This window comes from Rattus norvegicus, chromosome 4 (assembly GCF_036323735.1).
Source record: "Rattus norvegicus strain BN/NHsdMcwi chromosome 4, GRCr8, whole genome shotgun sequence".
Taxonomy (NCBI): Eukaryota; Metazoa; Chordata; class Mammalia; order Rodentia; family Muridae; genus Rattus; species Rattus norvegicus.
Window position 1 is genome coordinate 29,901,251 of NC_086022.1, and position 20,824 is coordinate 29,922,074.

The following is a 20,824-nucleotide window of genomic DNA, read 5'->3' on the forward strand; positions in this document are numbered from 1 at the left end:
TAGTATAAATTAAGGAATTTGTATAGCATTATCATTAGGTATCAAGAAATCATCTGTGCATCACTACAAGACAGTACATCTTCACTGATTTTCAGAAAATCTGCCCAACAGGGTGGGCTAATTCCTGGGGATTGTTATATTGATTTAATAACAACAGGAAAGGTATATCAATAAAAAGAATAAATCCCGAGACTAGTCTCTTAGGGCCTTGCCTCCAGAGCTCATCCATCGCAGCAGTCTATGCAAAACAGTATATAACTCAGGAAAATCACCTTCTAGGCTTAGACTTTCCTAGCTGGTTCCTGACAATGAGGGGTTAAAACCCTGACTGTGTTGGTGCTCTTAAAGGCAGCTCAGTCCTTTGGCTGAAAATGTATTGGGCTTCCTTTGTCTAGGTTCATTTTTTTCCTTTTTAGTATGTTTCCATTGTTCCTTTTATATAAATTAGTTCTGAATATACTTCATTTCTTTCTATATAACACATGCAGTATTCTTCCACTTTTTGAAGCACCCATCTATTCCAGAGAACTACAAATGCTAATTTATAAATAGATTAAAAGATTTAAGTTACAGTTAATATATGAAGCTCTGATTTAAGGATGCAAATATATGAGACGTGGTACCAGAAAGCCCGACTATAGCAAACATTTGAAGAAAAATTAGCTTAAAAAACAATCTAGTAAAATATGGAATTTTGTTAAAGTTACTGAATTTTTAATAGAGAATTAAACACACACACAAACACACACACACACACACACACACACACACACACACACACACACACACTACCCTTCCTGTGGTTTAGCATATTACCAGTGAACAAAGTCCTGAGTAGGGTTTGCCTAGTGTCAACTATGTTGCTCTTCCTAGGGAAAGTATAAATCCTTCACTAACTTGGGCATGGCAGAGCCTTTGCTGGGCTAATGAATTCTGATCCTTATCTGTTGCTTTGGTGTAGCTTGGCCAATTGCTAAGATGCTTCCCATCACTCTCTTGTCTGTCAACACAGAGATTGCAGTGCTACTACATATCGTGTTTGAAGACTTGTAATTCATGCCCACTGTCATGCTACCTTTGGGGAATTATCCACCTACATTTTTGTATATATTCTTATTATACAGTACTTGCAGTTTTAAATTGTTTTGAGCACACAGACATTGAAGACCGACAATTATGATTGTGAAGTTTCCATCCCCACTTTTAAATGAACACATCCTCTACATTAACATAAAAATCCCATGCTCAACTTTGAAGTCGTTTTGATTTTGTATAAAACGTGAAATTCCTACTGAAATAAATCTGAGTCATGATAATTTTCAAATACTTTTATTAGTCACTTGTTTCTTCCCTTTTAACTTTCAGTGACCTCATTTTCTCACTGGGGGTCGTGACTCAGCCTCAGTGTCACAGGCTTGTGTGTGTGTGAGAGTGTGTGTGTGTGTGTGTGTGTGTGTGTGTGTGTGAGTGTGGGTGTGTGTGTGAGCGTGTGGTCACTCTTTGCCAAACGTTTCTTATGCTCATCTCCTGGATAGAAATTATAACCAGTTTCAGACAGTGAGTATGTTGATCCTTTGCCAAGCCTACTAATTAGTTAGAGGTAAATATTGAGGGATATTTTACTCAAATTCTCTAGGATGCCTGTGTGAAGTTATTTATGGTATATTGGATTCATGTTTGAAGGTGGCTGAGGTGGATGCTGTGTTCACCCTGGAATCAGGAAAACACAACTGAGTTGTTCTGTAACGGAGCAATGAGCCTTTATTCTCTTTCCCAGATTGAGAGAAGGGAGGGGTATCGTATGTTCCAATTTACTGACTGGATGTTGGGATTGGAGCCAAACGCATTCTAGGTCACCCAGAGCATCGGCCTATGCTTCTAGAAGCCTCAAGGTTTATACTTACATCATCAAGTACTCCTGATAAATATGTCACATGCCTGAGGAAGTGATTGTCGGAAGTATTGTGTAAACTTTGAGGAGAGAAGGAAACTTTTCCTGCTCAGGGTTCCTGTGATTTCACACACACCCATGGTAATATTCTTTGTGACCTATGGAAAAATTGTAGTTTCAAAATAGAGGAGAAGCAGGCAGCAGTCACAGTTTGGAATTTTTTATAATCATAAACAGGACAATAATTTGCTTTTTTAGATATTCATGGGTCTGAATGTCTAATCCATTTAAAAATTTGGATATACCAAGAATGCAAGAATTGAAGCAGTTTCCTGCATTCGTTGTGAACCAGAGCCTTTCTCATGTTTCCTGTAGACAGAGTTACTACTTTAAAGCAGCATTTACATATTTGACATGACTCCATCATATCGTCTCAACGTGTTCCCTGCTGGTCGTCATAGTCTGTAGGTATGGACTCATGCTTTGCTACTCACAGAAGTTTCAAAGTACATTTGCCCCTAGAGGCACTGAAATAATTTAAAAAGCAAACTCTGATTTGGAAAACAGCCTTCTTGCTGGGTATAATGGTAAACTTCTGTAAACCCACCACTCGGGAGTCAGAGGCAGGAAGATCATTGTTTGAGGCCAGTCTGGACTAGATACTGAGTTCCAGAATATATAGTCAGACCCTGCCACAAACAAAGTTCAAAAAAATCCACAAAAACAAAAACCAAAAATACACAATGAGAAAAACCATCACCAACAACAAAAATGTGAGGGGAAAAAAAATGAAAGATCTATGTTTAAGAGTATTTCTACTTCACATGCACCATGGGGCCAACTGTAACTTGTTCCCTCCACCATGGGCTTAACAGACATTTTCTGGACTTCAGCCTTGCAGTCTTGAGGACTTTCAGGCTTGAGTAGCTTTTCTCTAAACACATGATGCTGTACATCATGAATTGCTCTAGCCAGGAAAATGTATTTCTAACATAATGGGCTCCCCCCCCCCAGATATCTCTCTCATTCCTGAGAGTTTTGATTAATCCTATTTGGGGGTTTTGGCCCACAGGTTTTCTTCCTCAGGCGATGAGGAAGAACTCTACAGTATTTAGGAAAATTAAAATAACATTGCTTCCATTATACCCTTCCCTGTTGTCTTGGGAGTGCTTCCTAAAAGTGTTAGACGCGGGTCAAATGTATGAATGGGATTATAAGTGGTTCCTTTTAAGATTTCTTAAGAGGAGAAAGTATGCTTTGGCACAGATCTTGTTCTGTTTGCTCTTTTCTCATAATTGTTACAAAGCTTCTGCGTAGAGAAGATGTTTCCTTCATCTTTATGCATGCTTTAATCTTTCACTCATCTATAATGAACTGGAAGATTGATACAGTTGATACAGACTTTCAGATTGGCTTGCCCCCCTAAAAATGGATCAACGAAGTCTAATTTAATATTTCCTCCTTCTCATAAGCTGTTCTGAAATTCATATTTTTAAGATTGAAGCTCACTGCAGCACAGTTCAGTTTCTACGTCACGTGTCTGTAGCCAGCTCCCCTGTGTTTTCCTACCTATAAAGAGCAAGCTTAGCAAGAGACTCTTCTCTTCATCCTTCTGGTCATCGAGTTATCCCGTGCTTGGCACGGAAGCTCACTTCTGTTTCCTCAATACTTGGGAAGTTGTAGTTAGCCTGGACTATGCAGAGTTCCAAGCCAGCCTGTATGTCTCCCTACAATCCCAAACAACAAAAACTTCAAAACTGAAACAGAATTATTCTAGAATGGCCACCTTATTTATTACTGTCTTCATTCTTGTCTTGGTCTCTCCCTCTACCTTTACCTCTCCCTGTTTCAAATTACTTTTTTAAAAATTGTCGCTCTTAGGGTCTTCAATATTTCTAGCAAGGTGGCTTCGGAGTTTCAGAGTTAAGGTATTCTTGAACACCAGTCTAGATTATTTTTCTTTTTTGCAGGTGTATGTGTGTGTGGTATGCATGTGAGCATATACATGTTTGCATGTGTGGAAACATCTGTGTTTTAGGGGGTGCATACACATGCAACATATGTAGACATGTATTTGGAGGCTAAAGGTTGAAATCTAGAGTCTCCCTTAATTGTCCTCTATTTTCTTTACTAAATCAGTAGCTCTAACCCAACCCAGAGGTACCCAATGCATCTAGTCTAGCCAGCCAGCCAGCTCTAGGCTTCCCTGACTCGACTTCCCGTATTGGTATTAGAGGGGGGGTCACCTGACCTCCTTGCGTTGGTGCTGGTGATTAGTGTTCAGGTTCCCGTGCTCGCAGGGCAAGCACTTTATCCTCTGAGCCATCTCCTCCTTTAAGAAAGCACTTGCACGGGAGCTGGCCAGACAGAAATGGCTCAGAGAATGAGCTATAGTGCAGAGAGCTTCCAGTGTATCATTTTTAATTTAAAAAAAAATGTTAACTTTAGGACACATCACGAGAAAAAGAAAAATCAAGCAACTTTAACCCCTATTTTTTTATTTCAAATTCCTGTGGGAAATCACTGTTTATTGAATATCCTTCCCATAAGGTGTTCTAAATTAAAAATTACATACTCTTGAAGTTCAGTCCAGCATCGTTCATTTTCTAAGCCACATGTCTCTGTGTGATAGCTTCCCTCTCTCTATCCCACTCTCCATATCCTTTTGCTTTTATCCTAAAAAACTCAACCTTTTAAGAAGTGGCTATTCGGAACGGATACCATTCCGTTTTCCCATGTGCTTTAGTCTCATGTGTGATTCGCTGTGTGATCCCTGACCAGCAGGCAGTGGCCTGTTCTTGACTGGGTTTTGCAGAGCACACTCAGCACAGTTCCATACCACTGAGAAGTGGTATTCTGTAGAGTGTGTGGTAGAAGGTTTCCACAGATTTCCTAAATCAGCCTTTTTCAGAAAGCAAGATTGTTGTTCCCCTTACAACTTTCCTAAGACTTCTGTAGATACAAATGCTTTCCCATTAAGAATTACCTTCAACGATGCTACAAGTACGAAAGGCACAAACTATTGGAGCATGAATGTCTGCATCCTTTTTATGAGAGAAAAATGGCTTGCAGAGGTCTGCCTGCCTTTGTGGAGCTGTCTAATCTGTCTCTGTGTGATGCTATTCCCAGAAGTCAAATAGCATTTTGTTTTAATGGAAGGGATATTTCAGGTTGCTGGTTTTGCACGATGAGAATGCGGTTGGAAATGTTTCCTGTTTGCCCCCCAGCCCCAGGCTGCTCGTGCGTCTTGGATTGAGAAATGACAGCTGGCAGTATTTAGGCAGAATTATGGACAGCCTCACATCATTTTATTATTACCAAAAGGAGGCGACTATGCTAAAAGATTAAAAAGAAATGCATAATTCAATTAGAAGCAAACCGTTCCATGCTAGTTATTATAGAAGAATTTTTCTGTAGAATAATTTACTCTTGTCCTGATTACCTTTATCCTTCCCTAAGGAATATATGTATGGCTTATTGAGAGAAGTTTAAACTCTTTCTGTGTGGTTTAAAACAAGATAAAAATAGTCTAGAAATGGGCTTCGTAATAGTTAAAGGAAATGTGCGTAGAAACAGTGACATACTTGAGAATAATGTCTTTGCTTGAGTCAGGGTAGAATAGATTGGGAGGCCATATTGCCTGTCGCCATGCTGTCTTGTTCTACCATCAGAAGCTCAATAACTCAGCTATAATTGGAACTGCAGGGGAAAGAGGTGGCACCTGTGTGGTACTTTACAATGTTTGTTTTTGTTAAAGATGCTGGGGAATTATAGTGCGTGCGTGTGATGCCTGAATAACCGTTGATTGCTTGCTGAAAGTTGACCTTGTACCACAGATTTGAGAAATAGCTCTTTCTTGTAGGTAGTAGAGGGAGCTCCTTTCCTCAGACGCCTTGAATGCCTGTAATTCTGTCTTAAATGTTGTAAGTTAAACTTTCTTTTCCTTCCTCTTTATTAATGAATGATCCTCATGTTTTGAAACTTGCCACACTATGATTTGATTAATCGTGACTCAGGACAGAAATAGGTGAGTTCTGTTCAACATTACCAGGAGGAAAAAAATGCAATTTCAAAGACAATTCAAGCCTGTAGGCAGCATAGAAGAGCAGCTTTAACCTAACTGCTTAGTAATTTGATGTTTTAACTCTTTAAACGGCAATCTGAGTTGTTTACAATTGAGATTCTACTTAAAGAAAATGCTCATGATTGCCTTAGAAGAAAACGTTCAACCTCTATAGGTTTCCTCTCCTTCCCTAGAGCAGCGACAGACAGGAATTGTGGGATGCTAATGATCTAAGGTTAAATAGATTAAGAAGAGCAGTAATAGTCTTCACACATTCATAACCATTGTCAAATGATGTTTAAATTGATACCGACCTTCAAATATCGTCCCAGAAATGTGACCTGTTTGTCACGTTCATCTTTATTGACTCAATATCTGTTTTAAATAACTATAGGGAAGGAAGGATTTATTTTGCAATACACTTGAAGAGACATAATTCCTTTAGGGCAGGGAGACGTAGCAGGGTTGTGGGGCAGCTGGTCATTTTGCCTCTCCAGGCAAGAAGAAGAGAGAGATGGGTAACAGTATTCACTTGTGCCATTTTCCTTTAGCTATTACAGCATCCACCCGCTTATATAGCGCCGCCCGCTTCCAGCATGGGTATCCTTTGTGTAAACACTCTCACAACCATGACTAGGTATGAGTCTGCAGAGCAGTCTCGTTCTAACCATCTGACAATGGCAATTAGTCATCACAGTTGACAAGAAGTTACATGTGTTGTGTCCTATACTCACCATTGTTGTCACCTTACCAGTTATTGTCATTGCTTTAGATTTGTGACCCCATGAGATACCACTGAAGAGCAGAAGACGAAGTATGGCTCATTTCCTGCAGATAACTTCAGTGTTCTGATTGGCAGTGTCTTGCTCTTTGGTTCTCTTACCTAGATGATGATGGGGTACATGGGTTCAAACTTGGATGTATAATAAATGGATTTTCAAAAAATCCAAGGTCAGTCAGTGTAGGCAAAGGGGGCCTTATATTTGGCTACCTCCAATTTATCTCTCTTAGCAGCTCGGTCTTAACATATAGTATGTATTTTTTTTACTATATTCTTCAATGAATTTTTGTTCATAAATTATATTTCGTTAGGCTCCTAATAAAATTATAACTGAGCTTTGATGTTTAACCACAAAATTGCACGTATTAAAAACACAGATATTGCAAAATAGTTTTTAGCTTCTGTCATCCGTTCACGTTTTTATGCTTACGACAGACCGTTTTTCTTCTCAACATGATAAAATTTTCACTAACTATGAATATACTGACTTTCCTCTCTCTGTCAACTGGAAAATTACACTGTAAGGGCTGCGGAGGCTTTACTTAATGTAATTTTAAAAACATGGGGTCTGTTGGTTATCCTCTCTGAGAGACGTCTTTATTTTTAGCCTATATGCTTAAAAATAGGACTGGGCTATTTTCAATCTCATATTTTGGCAGCGCTTCCAGACATCAGAATTAGCTGACAAATTCTTTGGACAAGCACTTAACATCCCAAGTGAATGGATACAGACACATATGTTTGAGAAGGGACCTTATTTTTTGATGAGGAAAGTCCATTTTACAAGTCCGGGTCATTCAAAAGCAGAATTCCCCGGGGGGACATGATGACTAAGGAAGATGGAGTTTGATTATTTGGAGGCAACCGCTGCAACCTGAATTCATGACGATTAAGATAGAATAAAGCGACCCATAAACATATAATGAAGGTTGGGCAATGCCTAACAATTGAATATAATCTTTTCTGCATATAGAAAGCCAGCAAACCTTCATGCCCAAGAGATGGCCAGCGTTCCTATAACTTTCTCAGCAGCAGTATTCTGTGGAATTGAATTATTTCTGTCTCCTGACCCAGACCAGATTCAAAACGGCTTAGGGACAGGATGTAGAAACAACAGAAAGTTGAATGTTGGAGTCCAGTCCTCACCTGTCTTTTCTCTCAGTGTCCCCTCTCTTCCTCTCACCCCCTTCCCTCACTCCTCCTTCCTTCTCTCTCCTGGGTCTCTTTTTAAATAGCTGTTTTACCTAGGGCTGTTTTAATGTTGTCGCTCCACGGGTTTTCATTCATATCTTCCTAGTTAATCTTCATGACTGACCAGCACATAACCGATGGTGGTCGCTGTGCTTCTCAGCCCTGCATGTGACTGAAATTCACCAAGACTCTGCCTTGACAAAGTGTTTATGGGGTGAAATCCTTTCATTTTCTGTGGCTTCTGCATGCCTTGCATTTTACAAAGCAAATATTCTATCTTGCCTTCTATTGCTAATGTGATCCTGTCATAAGAAATTCTATCGGGATCACCAAAAGTTTCAGTCACTTACAGATTATTTTGTTTTGAACATTTAGTCTCCAGTAGACTCTGAATTCATCCATCTCCCCAGACTTCTTCCTCTAGAAATGCTCCCTAAGCAATCAGCAGTAAAGAAAGACGGACATAGCTAGGTAGGGACTGAATCTTTAGGGTCAAAATCTGTCCCCTCCTCTATTTCAGCATGGTCTATTAATCTAGCCACACTTGGAACCACCCACTCCATGGAAGACTGATTTGAAGTTCCTAGCCATCAAATACAAACCTGTCAGACACAGACATCTGCAATGCTTCTAAATGGCATTGTCCCGAAGCAAAACAGCACTGATGTGAAAATTATGAGATGAGTTGGTCCCACGAGGGGAGGAAGAGTACAGTAAGGAAAGAAGAGATAGATGCCAGTGCACACAGCACTGGGGACGTTAGCGGAGGGCGAGGGGGTGGGGAGAGCTGCTTGATAGGCAGCCAGTCAGGAGCTGCTTGGTAAGTGCTCCTTTAGGTATCAGACGAAATTGCCAGCGATCAAGCCCGATGGATCTGTGTGTCACTTTCCAGCTCTGCTGAAAACCAATCCTGAATGAATCCTGAGAAAAAGAAGGACCAAAAAGTGTCATGTGATATCATCATTTAACCCCTTACTTCTATACCAGTCCAAGTCATAAAAGGTCACACCATCCAGAACTGAGGCAAGAAGTTAAAGATTTGATGAAGTTTGTAATTTTGCGACATCTGACTCAGCCCAAGGCAGAGCATTCTGTATTAAAAAGAAGGAATGGTTTGCTCCCATTTTGTTTCATTTTTTATCGCAATAATGGGAAGAAACCTTTAAAAATAAAAAGGAGAAATGAACAGCTTTTAGTGTGGGTAGAACTGCCAGTATGGGCAGTAAAGTCTGGCCTAGAGCTCCTGCTTGCCCGTCCTTCAGACTCTTGTTTCTCATCACTCGGATACTGTAAGGTCCATATGCATGTGCTATGTCACTCTGAGCATAGAGAACAGAGAATAGTACAATGTGGACGAACAGACAGACAGGAGTCACACATGCTGTCATGAAATGCTACCACATAGGAGTGACTTTTCTATCACTAGATGTTTGCTCTCATTTTAAATTTCAATCCTTCAAAACATCTTTCTTCAATTTAGACACAGCGTAGAATATCATCCTCCTCCTCCTTCCCCTTCTCACTCTCCATCCCCTCTTCTACAATCTCTATTGCGAACTGGCTGGTGTTCTGAAACTGGTGTGGTTATTTACTCATTAGTTGTTACAAACAGCAGTCATTACACAGATGGAGATGATGTAACAGTGAGAGGTCATGTGACCTGTATCTCCACCATGGATAGCCCTGTTCGGATGTACAGGATTTACCTGCTCACGTGTCCACAAACTATGTTTCTGTGCCCTATGTCTAAATAAATATTGAGTTAAACATTTAAAGGCTTGCTTGAAATACCTTACATGGATGTATGAAATTCTCAAAGAATCAATAAAGACATTATTTAAAATGCAAAATAAATTTAAGAACTAATTAAATAAATGACTAAAAACAATCTCCTTTCCTAAGACCTGGTCTCTGGAAAACCTCTCTCCAGTGGTTCATGATTTTGTGTCACAGGACATGCAGTAAATGGGTCACCGGCATCCCTTGAGAATCAGGACATTTTGCTTCCTTTTAAATTTTTTCCCCACAGCTTTGTTGCTTCCGTTTTAAACAAAACAAACAACTACTTTATTTTTTTGCCAAGATGAAAACAATTCATATAAAATCCACAGCAGTTAAAAATATTAGAGTGAAGGCTTTGTTATGTTTTTACTGTAAAACCATCAGGTATCCTGGCTGTAAAGTCCTAAGAGTTCTTTAATATCATCCCCTTTGTTGATTCTTGAGGCCCACATTAACAGACACTTAGCTCTTTCTTCATCCCTAGGCTTCTCTGTGTATTGTCTGGATTTGTTAGTCTGTTCCTTTACCTTGAATCCTGCTACTTCGTATGATAATTTGTAGAGTGTCTACATGGGGAATGGTGTCATTCTTTGATATCTTCTTGCTCTCCATCATTGATTATCTAATTGATTTGTTTTATTGGTGTATTACAACAATCCATTAAAACTCCCGAATTTCCAGACCACGAGTGCTCCGCTCACGTTTCATTGCTCTGTAGTTTAGCATCCATTACATTGTTTGAGTGAAGACAGGTTTGATGGTTTGACTTATTTTTTTCTAGAAATTCTCATGAAAATATTTCTTTTTTTCCCAGTTCCCTTTTGTATTGCCTTTCTTCAGCTGAGATTAAAGGCATGTGCCACCATCCCAACTTAGAATAGTCTTATTAAAGGAGTTATGTGAGTCTTAAATTCTGTTCTCTTAAAATATAGGATCACCTGAAAATTCCAGTAGAGGGCTCACAGATAAAAGTAGGGCTCCCTTTTCTATCTTTCCCCTTTGGAGAGGATATGATTGTTTGTTGATCAGTCATTGGGTCAAGTAAAATGTAAATAAACCATAGAAAAAGGGTTCACTGCCAGGAATGGCTGCTGTATTTCATGACTTTCCATTGTTGCTATTGAGTATGGTCCAATGTCAAAAATGAGAAGAATTCTACATCTATCCTCGGCTAACTCAAATGGTTTGATGTGAACTTTATTCACTGGTATAAAAAGAGTGCTTATTGCCTTCTGAAAGCTCTTCTATGGTTTTCATGGTTAATTCTTGTCAGTCTGCACTACTGTGCCATTTATGTTTTTAAAAAGGATGTTCTTTAACATACAGTGAGTTTATTGATCACAGAAAGACAAAGCTGTGCCTTCACTCTGTGAGTCACTTCTTCGCCCTTTTCACTTTCCTGCTTGTTTTATTTCTTGCGTTTTACAGTGAGGAGTTAGAGCCTTTGGTAAATTTTCATCTCCCTTTCTCTCGATTTCTCAATCCAATCCTGTGTTATAGCCTACGTGCTTCATTGTTGGTCACATAACTGAGAGGGATGTTTCTTGGCTGCTTTTGTGCAAAATTTTATATTGCCTCATGCCACATTTTATGTAGGCCGCATATAATATCGTTTCACTTCTTACTTGCATAAATCAAAAAGTATAAGTATGTATATATTATGGAATATGTGTTTTAAATTTTTTAAAATATTTATTTATTTATTTATTTATTTATTTATTTATTTATTTATTTAATGTATGTGAGTACACTGTAGCTGTCTTCACACACACACCAGAAGAGGCCATAGGTTCCCATTACAGATGGTTGCGAGCCACCAAGTGGTTGCTGGGAATTGAACTCAGGACCTCAGGACCAGAAGTCAGTGCTCAACCGCTGAGCCACCTTTCTAGCCCCTGCATTTTTTTTTTAATTTTTGTCCTTCCTGACCTTTGTGGTTGTTTATTGTGCTCAGTTTATATTTGAGAACACCATTAATCGTTATCTGCTTTCTAAGGTTTATCATTGCAGTAGTTTATGTCCCCTTACTATGACGACATGCCCGTGTCCTCGTACTCAGAAACCAGGGTGATTATCTCATACTTACTGGGCTGCAAACACCTCTAGCCCTGTGCTGCTCTGGCTAGGACTTATCTGGCTATATTATTTCATGAGGGATGAGACCAGGGTAGGTGCCCCTTTAAGAAAAAGCTCATTTAGCGAGGCTGGAAACCATGAGGAATTTAGGTCTCCTCTAACAGCTTCTTATCTCGAAGACACGATGGCATGTGTTTGTGATTTTAGTACTTGAGTCTTTCTAACTCAGGTTTCTGTAGGCCACCTTGTAAGATCCTGACTCTAACAATATGGAAAACAAACAAAGCTTTCTTGAAAACTTACTCAGGGCTCTACAAGAACTACACTCACCCTTCAAGTTACATGTCCACAGTGACCCTCAACACCTCCTACCAGACCCAACCTCTTACGTTTCTCAACAGTTGAACACAATGCTCGTTGAATGAGACTTCTAGCACATGCGGCTTTTAGTGAGGAGGAACACTGAAAATACATCCCAAGCGCAGCAGACACTAGCCATAGGATGGGCATGTCTTCTGTGAGGCAGTTTTACTCGTTGAATGTTAAGAAACCATGGCAACCAAGTTTCACTCCTTTCCTTTTGGAGCTTGTACCATACATACAATGTATGCCTAACCTTAAAAGGTTAAGATGTTTTCATTTGCAGTTTTATTTGTTCTTCAAAAATCCCAAATGTTCTTTTTTTTTTTTGCTCTCTATATTTATTTATTTTTTTTTTATTTTTTTTTATTAACTTGAGTATTTCTTATATACATTTCGAGTGTTCTTAAGTTCTCGTTTGCTCCTTTATGGAGTTGATGTTATCTTAGCTACGCGTGAAGGAGTGCAAAAGTGACAGTCTCAGATCGAGATGACTCTCCCTCAGTTTCTTAAATGCTTGGAATAAAATCTACATACAGTAGTTCAGGAAGAGTCCCATGGAGCCACTGTAATTACATCTTGTTTGTTTCCGAGAGCTTATCTTGTAGGTATAACTTCTCTACATCCGGGTCTTTCTTCGTGTGTGTCAGCTGCCACAGTATGAATAGTCCCAGCAGCATAGAGTCTCTTGACGTCCTGCGTGGTTCTAGATACAATAGTGAAGTGAGCCTCTGTACCTACTTAGCTGCTCTGCCCCAACTTTTAAATTGGTCCTTGGAGTGGCTAAGTTGTTCCTTGAAACTGATCTCTTTCCAAGTTGTCTAGAGGACAATCTGCCCTTCATGGCTCTAGTGACCCCTAAAGGGCTTTGGTAAGGGACGCTGTGTGCTTTGTTGTGGTACCTGGCCCTCCTGTAACCCCCTTATATTCAGTGTATCATTGTAAGCTCATGACTGGATGGCTTTAATGTCTGCCACGTGTCGTCGGCAGTTGCTATTGGTGTACAACCGAATGCCAGTAACCAAATTTAAACCATGGACAAGGTGGCTGCAGCAAGGTCCCTGAATACTTTATAAAACCTGCAAGTCCTCAGTCACCCCAGCCAAGTGGACACCAGGACACTAACTCATTCATTTTAACTTGTAATAGCATTGCTTAAGACAACGTGACTTTAGACTAAACTACCATTTTAATAGTTTTCTGTCACTCATCATGTAAACAAAAGTAAATTAAAGAAAAATACTATTACGGGCACATTAACTTGTCGTGCTTGAAAAGTAACTGTGCATTATCTGAGTGTGTTAACAGGTACCTGTCTGTCTTTTATTAAAGTTGTTACTTTGAAAGCATTTTTGTTAATTTATAATTCATATTTATTTAAATATAGTCATTTATTGAAAACCGAAAATCCCAGTTATTAATTTCACTAGGATAATAGGATTTTAAATGTCTTTGGCTCACATAAAGTAAATAAGAATTTACGTTGACTTCGGGAAACGTGTGACTGTATTTTTGTTAAGTGTCAGAATGTATATTCAATGACGAAACCAACACTTATCAAACTATGAATGTGTAATCCCTTTAATACAGACGTGGTTAACACAGGGCCCAAAGGTTAAGATGGTTTTATTGTGGCGGAAAGTGGGGAGGGGTGGAGCATGCAACTTCACTCTAAAAAATTAACCCACACCTCCTGTATTCATTTTGTCCAGAAGGTAATGGTGACTTTGAAGTAGAAAAATATTGATTCATCATGCTATAGCTGGAGGGATGTTAATACATTTTCACCCTTTTCCCTTAGCACACTGATTTATGTCAGTACATGGACAAGCACCCTGGAGGACTCCATCCAGATAATGTGAAGGTAGGAAACGGGATTTTAAAGCCATGGGTTCATATTCTTCAGATGTATATTTTTAGTGTGAAACTAAAATCTTTATGATCATTTAAACGTTTTTAAAATCTTCCATGTAAAGGGCATAATATAAAAAAACTGTTATTTTCATTGGTGGGAATTATAGTATTTGAATATTAAACAGTTTTTTAAAAAGATTTATTTATTCATTTATTATATATAAGTACACTGTAGCTGTCTTCAGACACACCAGAAGAGGGCATCGGGTCTCCTTACAGATGGTTGTGAGCCACCATGTGGTTGCTGGGAATTGAACTCAGGACCTCTGGAAGAGCAGTCGGGTGCTCTTAACCGCTGAGCCATCTCTCCAGCCCTAAACAGTTTTAATACTGAAACATTTGAATTGTTTTATACTTTGTCAGTTACATAATATAGTTTAAATAATAATGTCAATGACAATTTCGATAAAAGAACATTTGTGATGTATAAGTGCCTTTATTCAAGTTTTATCAAAATTATACAATTTGTTCCGTTTTCAGACATTTACTATATTACCACTCTTGAGTTGTTAATCTTGGTTTAGAGGAAATTTTCAGTCAAAAATAGATAAAAATATGTTCTAGAATGTGTTTATTGTCATGGTGACACATTGAGGCTCTGCATTTTGCTGATGTTACAAAGATTCAACCATTTCCACATGAAATTTCTGCTGTACCTCAAAGTTTTCTTAATTCTTATGATTAGTGTTTTCAACATTATACTAAAATAAAATTTAAGTTTAAACCATTAGAGAGAGAGAGAGAGAGAGAGAGAGAGAGAGAGAGAGAGAGAGAGATCATACTAGCAAAATGGAGATGGTGGGTGGTGGTGGAATAATACGTTGGCTTTTCCTTGGTGTTTGCTAAAAGGCAAGTCGTTCATCCAGGGTTACATTTAGGATTTACACTGTAGGTAAAACTATTCTCAAAGATATCTGACAATAACAAAGTGACAGATGTCTCATTGGTACTTATGTTTGATGTATTAACATATTTTTAATGTGGTGATATTTATTGTCGCTTCAATCTATGAATACAAAATGAAGAACAAAATAACAATATTTAGTAAATTAACAACTGTTCATAATACTATGCTAGGTATTAATTAAAAGGAAACCACTTGAGCTAAATATGAGACATTGAAGTAGTTGTACATGAACATAAATTTGACAATTAGGTGTAATGTTATTATCTCTAAAGAATATATCTTGGGCTAGCAAGAGGGCCCAGGGGTTCAAAGCACCTGTCATCTCACATAGACTTGATATCCTACCTAGAATCACAGGAAGAACCACAGTTCTTAGAACCATGGAGGAAGGTCAACACCCACTCCAAAAGGTGTCTTAGACACACATGCTGTAACACACATGTGGCCACACTTACATGCACACAACAATAACAATAACATTTTAATTAGAATATATATTGGTAGGATTTTGAACTCATCTAACACACAGGGTGTGATTAAACATGTCAGATATTATCAAATGATCAGAGAATAATACTCACTATATATTATGGTTGGAAATGGAAAAGTGAAATGACCAAGTTATTTAGCATGCAGTTTTGACAGTTTTGACTATTAGTTTTCTCAGCGTGCAGCTTAACAATGTATAGAGGAGTTTTGAACTTTTAAATTTAACAAACGTACATATTTCCTTTGTTTTTACTTTATGCGCACACAGGACAAATCATAGATTAGATAATGTAATAAGCTTATGAAAGTTTCCTTCTGACAGAATTTCGTCTAATGTGTCATGGTCGACCTGAGACAATGACCTGAGCTGACCCTTGGCCTCTGGCTCCACAGGACCGTCTGAAACATTTTAAGCTAACTTGGTACTAGCTTTGAGCACAATACTTGTGAAAGTTTTATTATTTGTCTGTAGCATTCCTTAGATGTACTGGGATCAGCTAAAGGAAATAAGTCAGTTTTAAATAAATGTTCCCGAACCATTTTGCTACTTTAATTGTCTACAGGATGTGTCTATTACCAGTATAGCATTTTGATATAAACATTAACTCTTAACTAATAGTTAATTTCTAAGCATTATGTAAATGTTCGACAAATGAGTAATTTCAGCTATTAGTCACCTAGCAGACAATAGAGGCCCTGATGTAAAAGCCCAAGGGCAGGGCCTGTTTATGAATATTTATGACGTCTAAAGAAATAGCAACCCATTTCTATAGCCTGGAAGTTGGTATTTAGGAGACTGCTTAGCTTTCTTGGAGACTGTCTGCTTCTCTCTACTCTAAATACTGTCTGTTTCGAACTTAGTGGAACTGGGTCCTAATTGAGTCACATACAAAACTTACCAGTTGGCGGTCTTCTGCCCACTCGTGAGGAGCAGATTAGCTATTGGATCTTTTTAATGACCGAGATGGTTTAAATGTCCCCCTGTACTCGGGTTTCATGTATTTAAAAATTGATAAGCACGAGAGACTGGAAATTAAGGTTCATGGAAGAAAGGAAAAGATTAACTGATACGGCCTCTAGTTGACAGACATAGAGATAGATGGTGGCATCTTATTATCGTGATGAAATTGAGTCTTCCCGTGTTCCATATGATGGATTTCCAATTCTGTGACATAATTACTCTGCTAGATGATTCTTCGCAAAATTACATTTACCATCTTTTCTTTGAAGCAACTGCAAATGACCAAGGTAATTTCGACCTCCCTGTTCTATTCCCCGAAGGATCTGAAATGCGATTGGTATAAAAACTAACTTCCGTTTTTCACTTCAGTAGAGATACTAATTAAAATAATGTGAAGTTTATGATGGTTGAGAACTTGCTGTCATTCTTCCGTAGTCCAGAGAACAAGCAGGTGTGTCACAGATAAACTAATGTGATGCCAAATTAAGTTTGCCTGATGCAGATGGCACCGAGCATACATTCCTAAATGAGACTTTCTAATACCCAGAGAGAAAACCAAATGACACCCGATTTTCTCCACACTCTTCATTAGAGTTCTCATTTAGCTAGTGATGATGCCCTCTGATGCACTGGCAGGATAGAGGTTTTCCTAATTCTGTACGTTAGGAAATATGAGCCTGTTCATGAATCTATTAAGTAGTGTTTTTTTTTTTAATACTGCATCCCATTTGGATGCCTATCCAAGAATCTCTTAAACACTTTTGTCCTGTTTTTGACATACGATATAACATTCACTTCTAAAATGTTAAGGATTGAAGGTAACATCATAATAAAGTGACACATCAGTTCATATTGTATTAGACATGCTAGGGGCAGCTAAGAAGGGAATCTCGTGATTAACATGGGAGGCAGCTCTTCAGTGGGGTCATTTGCTGATATGCTTGTTAGCTAATGGAGCTGACAGAGGAATTAAGGCGAGATAATTAAATAGTACTGTCTTCCATGGCAGTGTTTTACAACTCAAATTTAAAGGCTGATAGAATATAACCACTAGAATCATTCTACATGTAATTGTAAGGCAGAAGCAAGCACCCAATTGGTAGTAACCTCTGGGAACAGGAGACACTTAGAACTCAGACTTAAGCTGGCTTATTCACCCTCCTTCTCTTTATACAACACCTTGCTTCTCTCTTTTGCACCACACATGTGTGTTTTATGTTTATCAAGACCAACAGGATGCCCATAAAGGAAATCAGCAAGTTCAGTAGTGTTGCATACTCTACTCAGACCTTTTCTGGTTGCCCTGGGTAAGCATGGCTTTTGTGTGACTAGCCAGCAACACCGGAAAACTCTATAAGCCATGGGCATTATGTCATCACTGTGAACATTTCTGTTACTTCACATACCTTTGTGGGGTTATTAAGAGAAATTCTGTGATCATGTATACTCAAACTCACTAATCTTTAATTATTACATTTATTTTGAAATTATTTTTTCTCCGTGATGCTGCTTTTTTTAATGAACATTCTCCAACATTTTTAGACTTGATTCATTATTTGTTAGTCTTTCAGTCTGTATCTTTGTCTCTATTTTTTTAACACAAATTTATACTAGCCTTCTCAAATTACATCAAAATAGTTTGTGTCAATATTTTTGTCTCTTAAGATGTTGTTATAGACACATAAATCATAGCTATATAAATAATTGTCCATTTTCACTGTGTGAGAAAATAATTTCTGCTAAGTTTTTAAGTTCAGACTGATTAGGAATTTCATTAAACAGGGTTGGGGATTTGGCTCAGTGGTAGAGCGCTTGCCTAGCAAGCACAAGGCCTTGGGTTCGGTCCCCAGCTCCGAAAAAAAAAAAAGAATAGGAATTTCATTACACAGAATCCTTGTCTTTTGGTCAGTTTCATGTTAACCTGACACAAGCTATAATTGTTGGGAAGAGGGACTCCCAATTGAGAAAATGCCCTCATAAGATTGGCCTACAGGCAAGTCTGTCCAACTCTTCAATTAGTGATTGATTAAGGACGGACTGTCCATCCCTCTGTGGGTGATGCACCCCCTAGGCGGTGCTCCTGGGTTGTCTGAGAAAGCAGGTGAGCAAACCACGAGTGGGCAAGTCAGTAAGTAGCATTTCTCCATGTTTCATGTTTCTGCTTTGAAATTCTTGTTCTGATGTTCTTCATGGCACATTTTGACATGCAGCTGTTAACTGAAGTAAACCATTACCTCCCCAAGACACTTAAGGCCTTGCTGCTCAATGTAGGCATTAAAACCCTTACTAAAACCCATGAGTGCGCCATTTCATCAGACATAGCCTGGCAACTACTTGAAGCTTACATATTCTGTCAGATCTGCTTGTCTTGCAAACACATTTGACCCCATGGAAGCTCTCTAGATCAAATCTTGCAGCTTCATCCCGCTTACTCTGGTCACTGTTTTCCTTGGTGAAGGAAGGTGGGATAGAAGACAATCGACTTGACCAGCCCACCTTACAAATCAAATGACAGCAGTTATTCCCACAAAAGCTTGCTATATACCCAGAAGCCTCACTTTTAAGAATTATTCCTATGCAGAAAGCTATTGTCTTTAGGAGAAACTTATTAGTGTTTCAGCATCTTAGAGATACAAATTAATTTTTATTTTATTTAGAAAATCTGAAACACGCTATCTTATCTTTCTGAAGACATTATTGGAATATAACAAATAATTAGTAAAGTGGAGAACCCCAAAGTGGATAGTGGTATTTCTAGGAAGTATATGCCATGAACTACTCCCTGCCAAGGAGAATAAAATGTTGGGGCCAGAGATCTGCTCCTGACCGAGGTCTACGCATCCATCAGGTCATTACTCAAAGCCTCTCTCATTGGTATTTCAAATTATGGAAATTGAGCATGCCCAAACTGGGGTGTAAACCTTCAGGGAATGTGCTGATGTTTTTGGAAGAATATTTTCGGAAAGATTAAGTAGAATATTCTAAGAACAGCTGTACAAGGGCGACATCATGTACACTGCAGTAGAAGGAAGATGGCTCCAAATATAACCTACCTACATTTTACATGGTGCTGTCTGCTGCCATATTATTTATTTCTAGGAAGATTTTTAAATGGCATGAAAAAAAACATGGAGGCTTGAGAACCATGAGTCCATTATATGCTAATTGGAGCCTTTATGAAGTTGAATTTATTTAATAATAACACATTGATTATTTGGGTGTCTGACTATTAAGCTATGCTTCTAGTAGGCATCATAAATGCTGCTTGCTACGTCAGCAATAACGAGATATAGTGTAAGTCCTCAGGCATTGTGAGAACAGGTGACTTTGAGTACACTTTTTCAGACTCTTTTTATATTGAAGAGATTAAATAGTACATGTAACAGAACTTGGGGTGACCTCTGCACTGTATGTATTCTTTCATTTTTATTCTGTGGGTTCCACTGCCTGGCATTTACTACTTTTAATAACAAAGCCGATCCATTGTCTTTCTCTTGGCCTGTGTGGGTCACTCAGATGTGTCACTCAGATGTAACATCCGCCATCGTTTTGTGGAAGGCCAAGTGAGAGCTTACTCAGGTCGCGGTTTATGCAGCACCCGAGACAGTGGTGCACCTAGAAACTTACAGGAGAAAGTTCAGTCCTTGCCAGACTATGTGTAAAGAGAAATCCCCCACACCTGAGTTTCTCCATTGTTAGGAACTGTAGTGTTCTGTGGTCTGCAGGAGGACAGAGGAGGCTCAGCAGGAGGCAGAGTTCTCAGTGCTCCCACCCTGCCTGGCAGTTCATAGACTGCAGCCGCCATAAAGTGTGAACTGTGAGACACCTGCTTTTCTAATGGTTTCAGTGAAGAGTTGCCTTTCTCTCTGTCCTTTCTTTACTTCCCTTCCTTTCCTTCCTTTTTCTAAGAGCCTTCCCCTTCTTTTCCTTCCCTTCCTTCGCCCTGTCTCTCCTTCCTCCCTCCCTCCCTCCCTCCCTTCCTCCCTTCCTCCCTTCCTCCCTTCCTCCCTTCCTTCCTTCCTCCCTCCCTCCCTCCCTCCTTCCCTCCCTCCCTCCCTCCCTCCCTCCCTCCCTCCCTTCCTTCCTTCCTTCCTTCCTTCCTTCCTTCCTTCCTTCCTTCCTTCCGTTTGATCAGGTCTCATTATCCAGCCCAGGCTGGCCTCCTGCCTCCATCAGTGTGCGAGGATTACAGCTGTGTGCCACCATCACACCCGGCTTCCATGAAGTCTGATCTTCATGTCTTGCCAACACTGTATTCATGAGAGTTTTTATATTCCCTTTTGTTTTCCTGAATATATGTTATATTGGTGGCCAGGGCCTCAAGTTTTCTCTTCAGACTTCAACTGTTTTATCACACAGTCATCTTGTTTTCTGTGTTCCCCTATACATTTTCAGGGCAGTGAATTTCT

The 20,824-nt window shown here is 39.1% G+C and overlaps 1 protein-coding gene across 5 annotated transcripts in view; it reads left to right on the top strand.

Annotated features, from left to right (window-relative positions):
* Cdk14 (cyclin-dependent kinase 14) overlaps positions 1–20,824 on the top strand; it is a 594,415-nt gene that overhangs the window by 282,014 nt on the left and 291,577 nt on the right. For all 5 annotated transcript variants that reach the window (NM_001395582.1, NM_001395583.1, XM_039107757.2 and 2 more), the window contains one exon: positions 13,946–14,008. In NM_001395582.1, the coding sequence (NP_001382511.1) occupies positions 13,946–14,008 (63 nt within the window). The remainder of the gene's footprint in view (positions 1–13,945; positions 14,009–20,824) is intronic.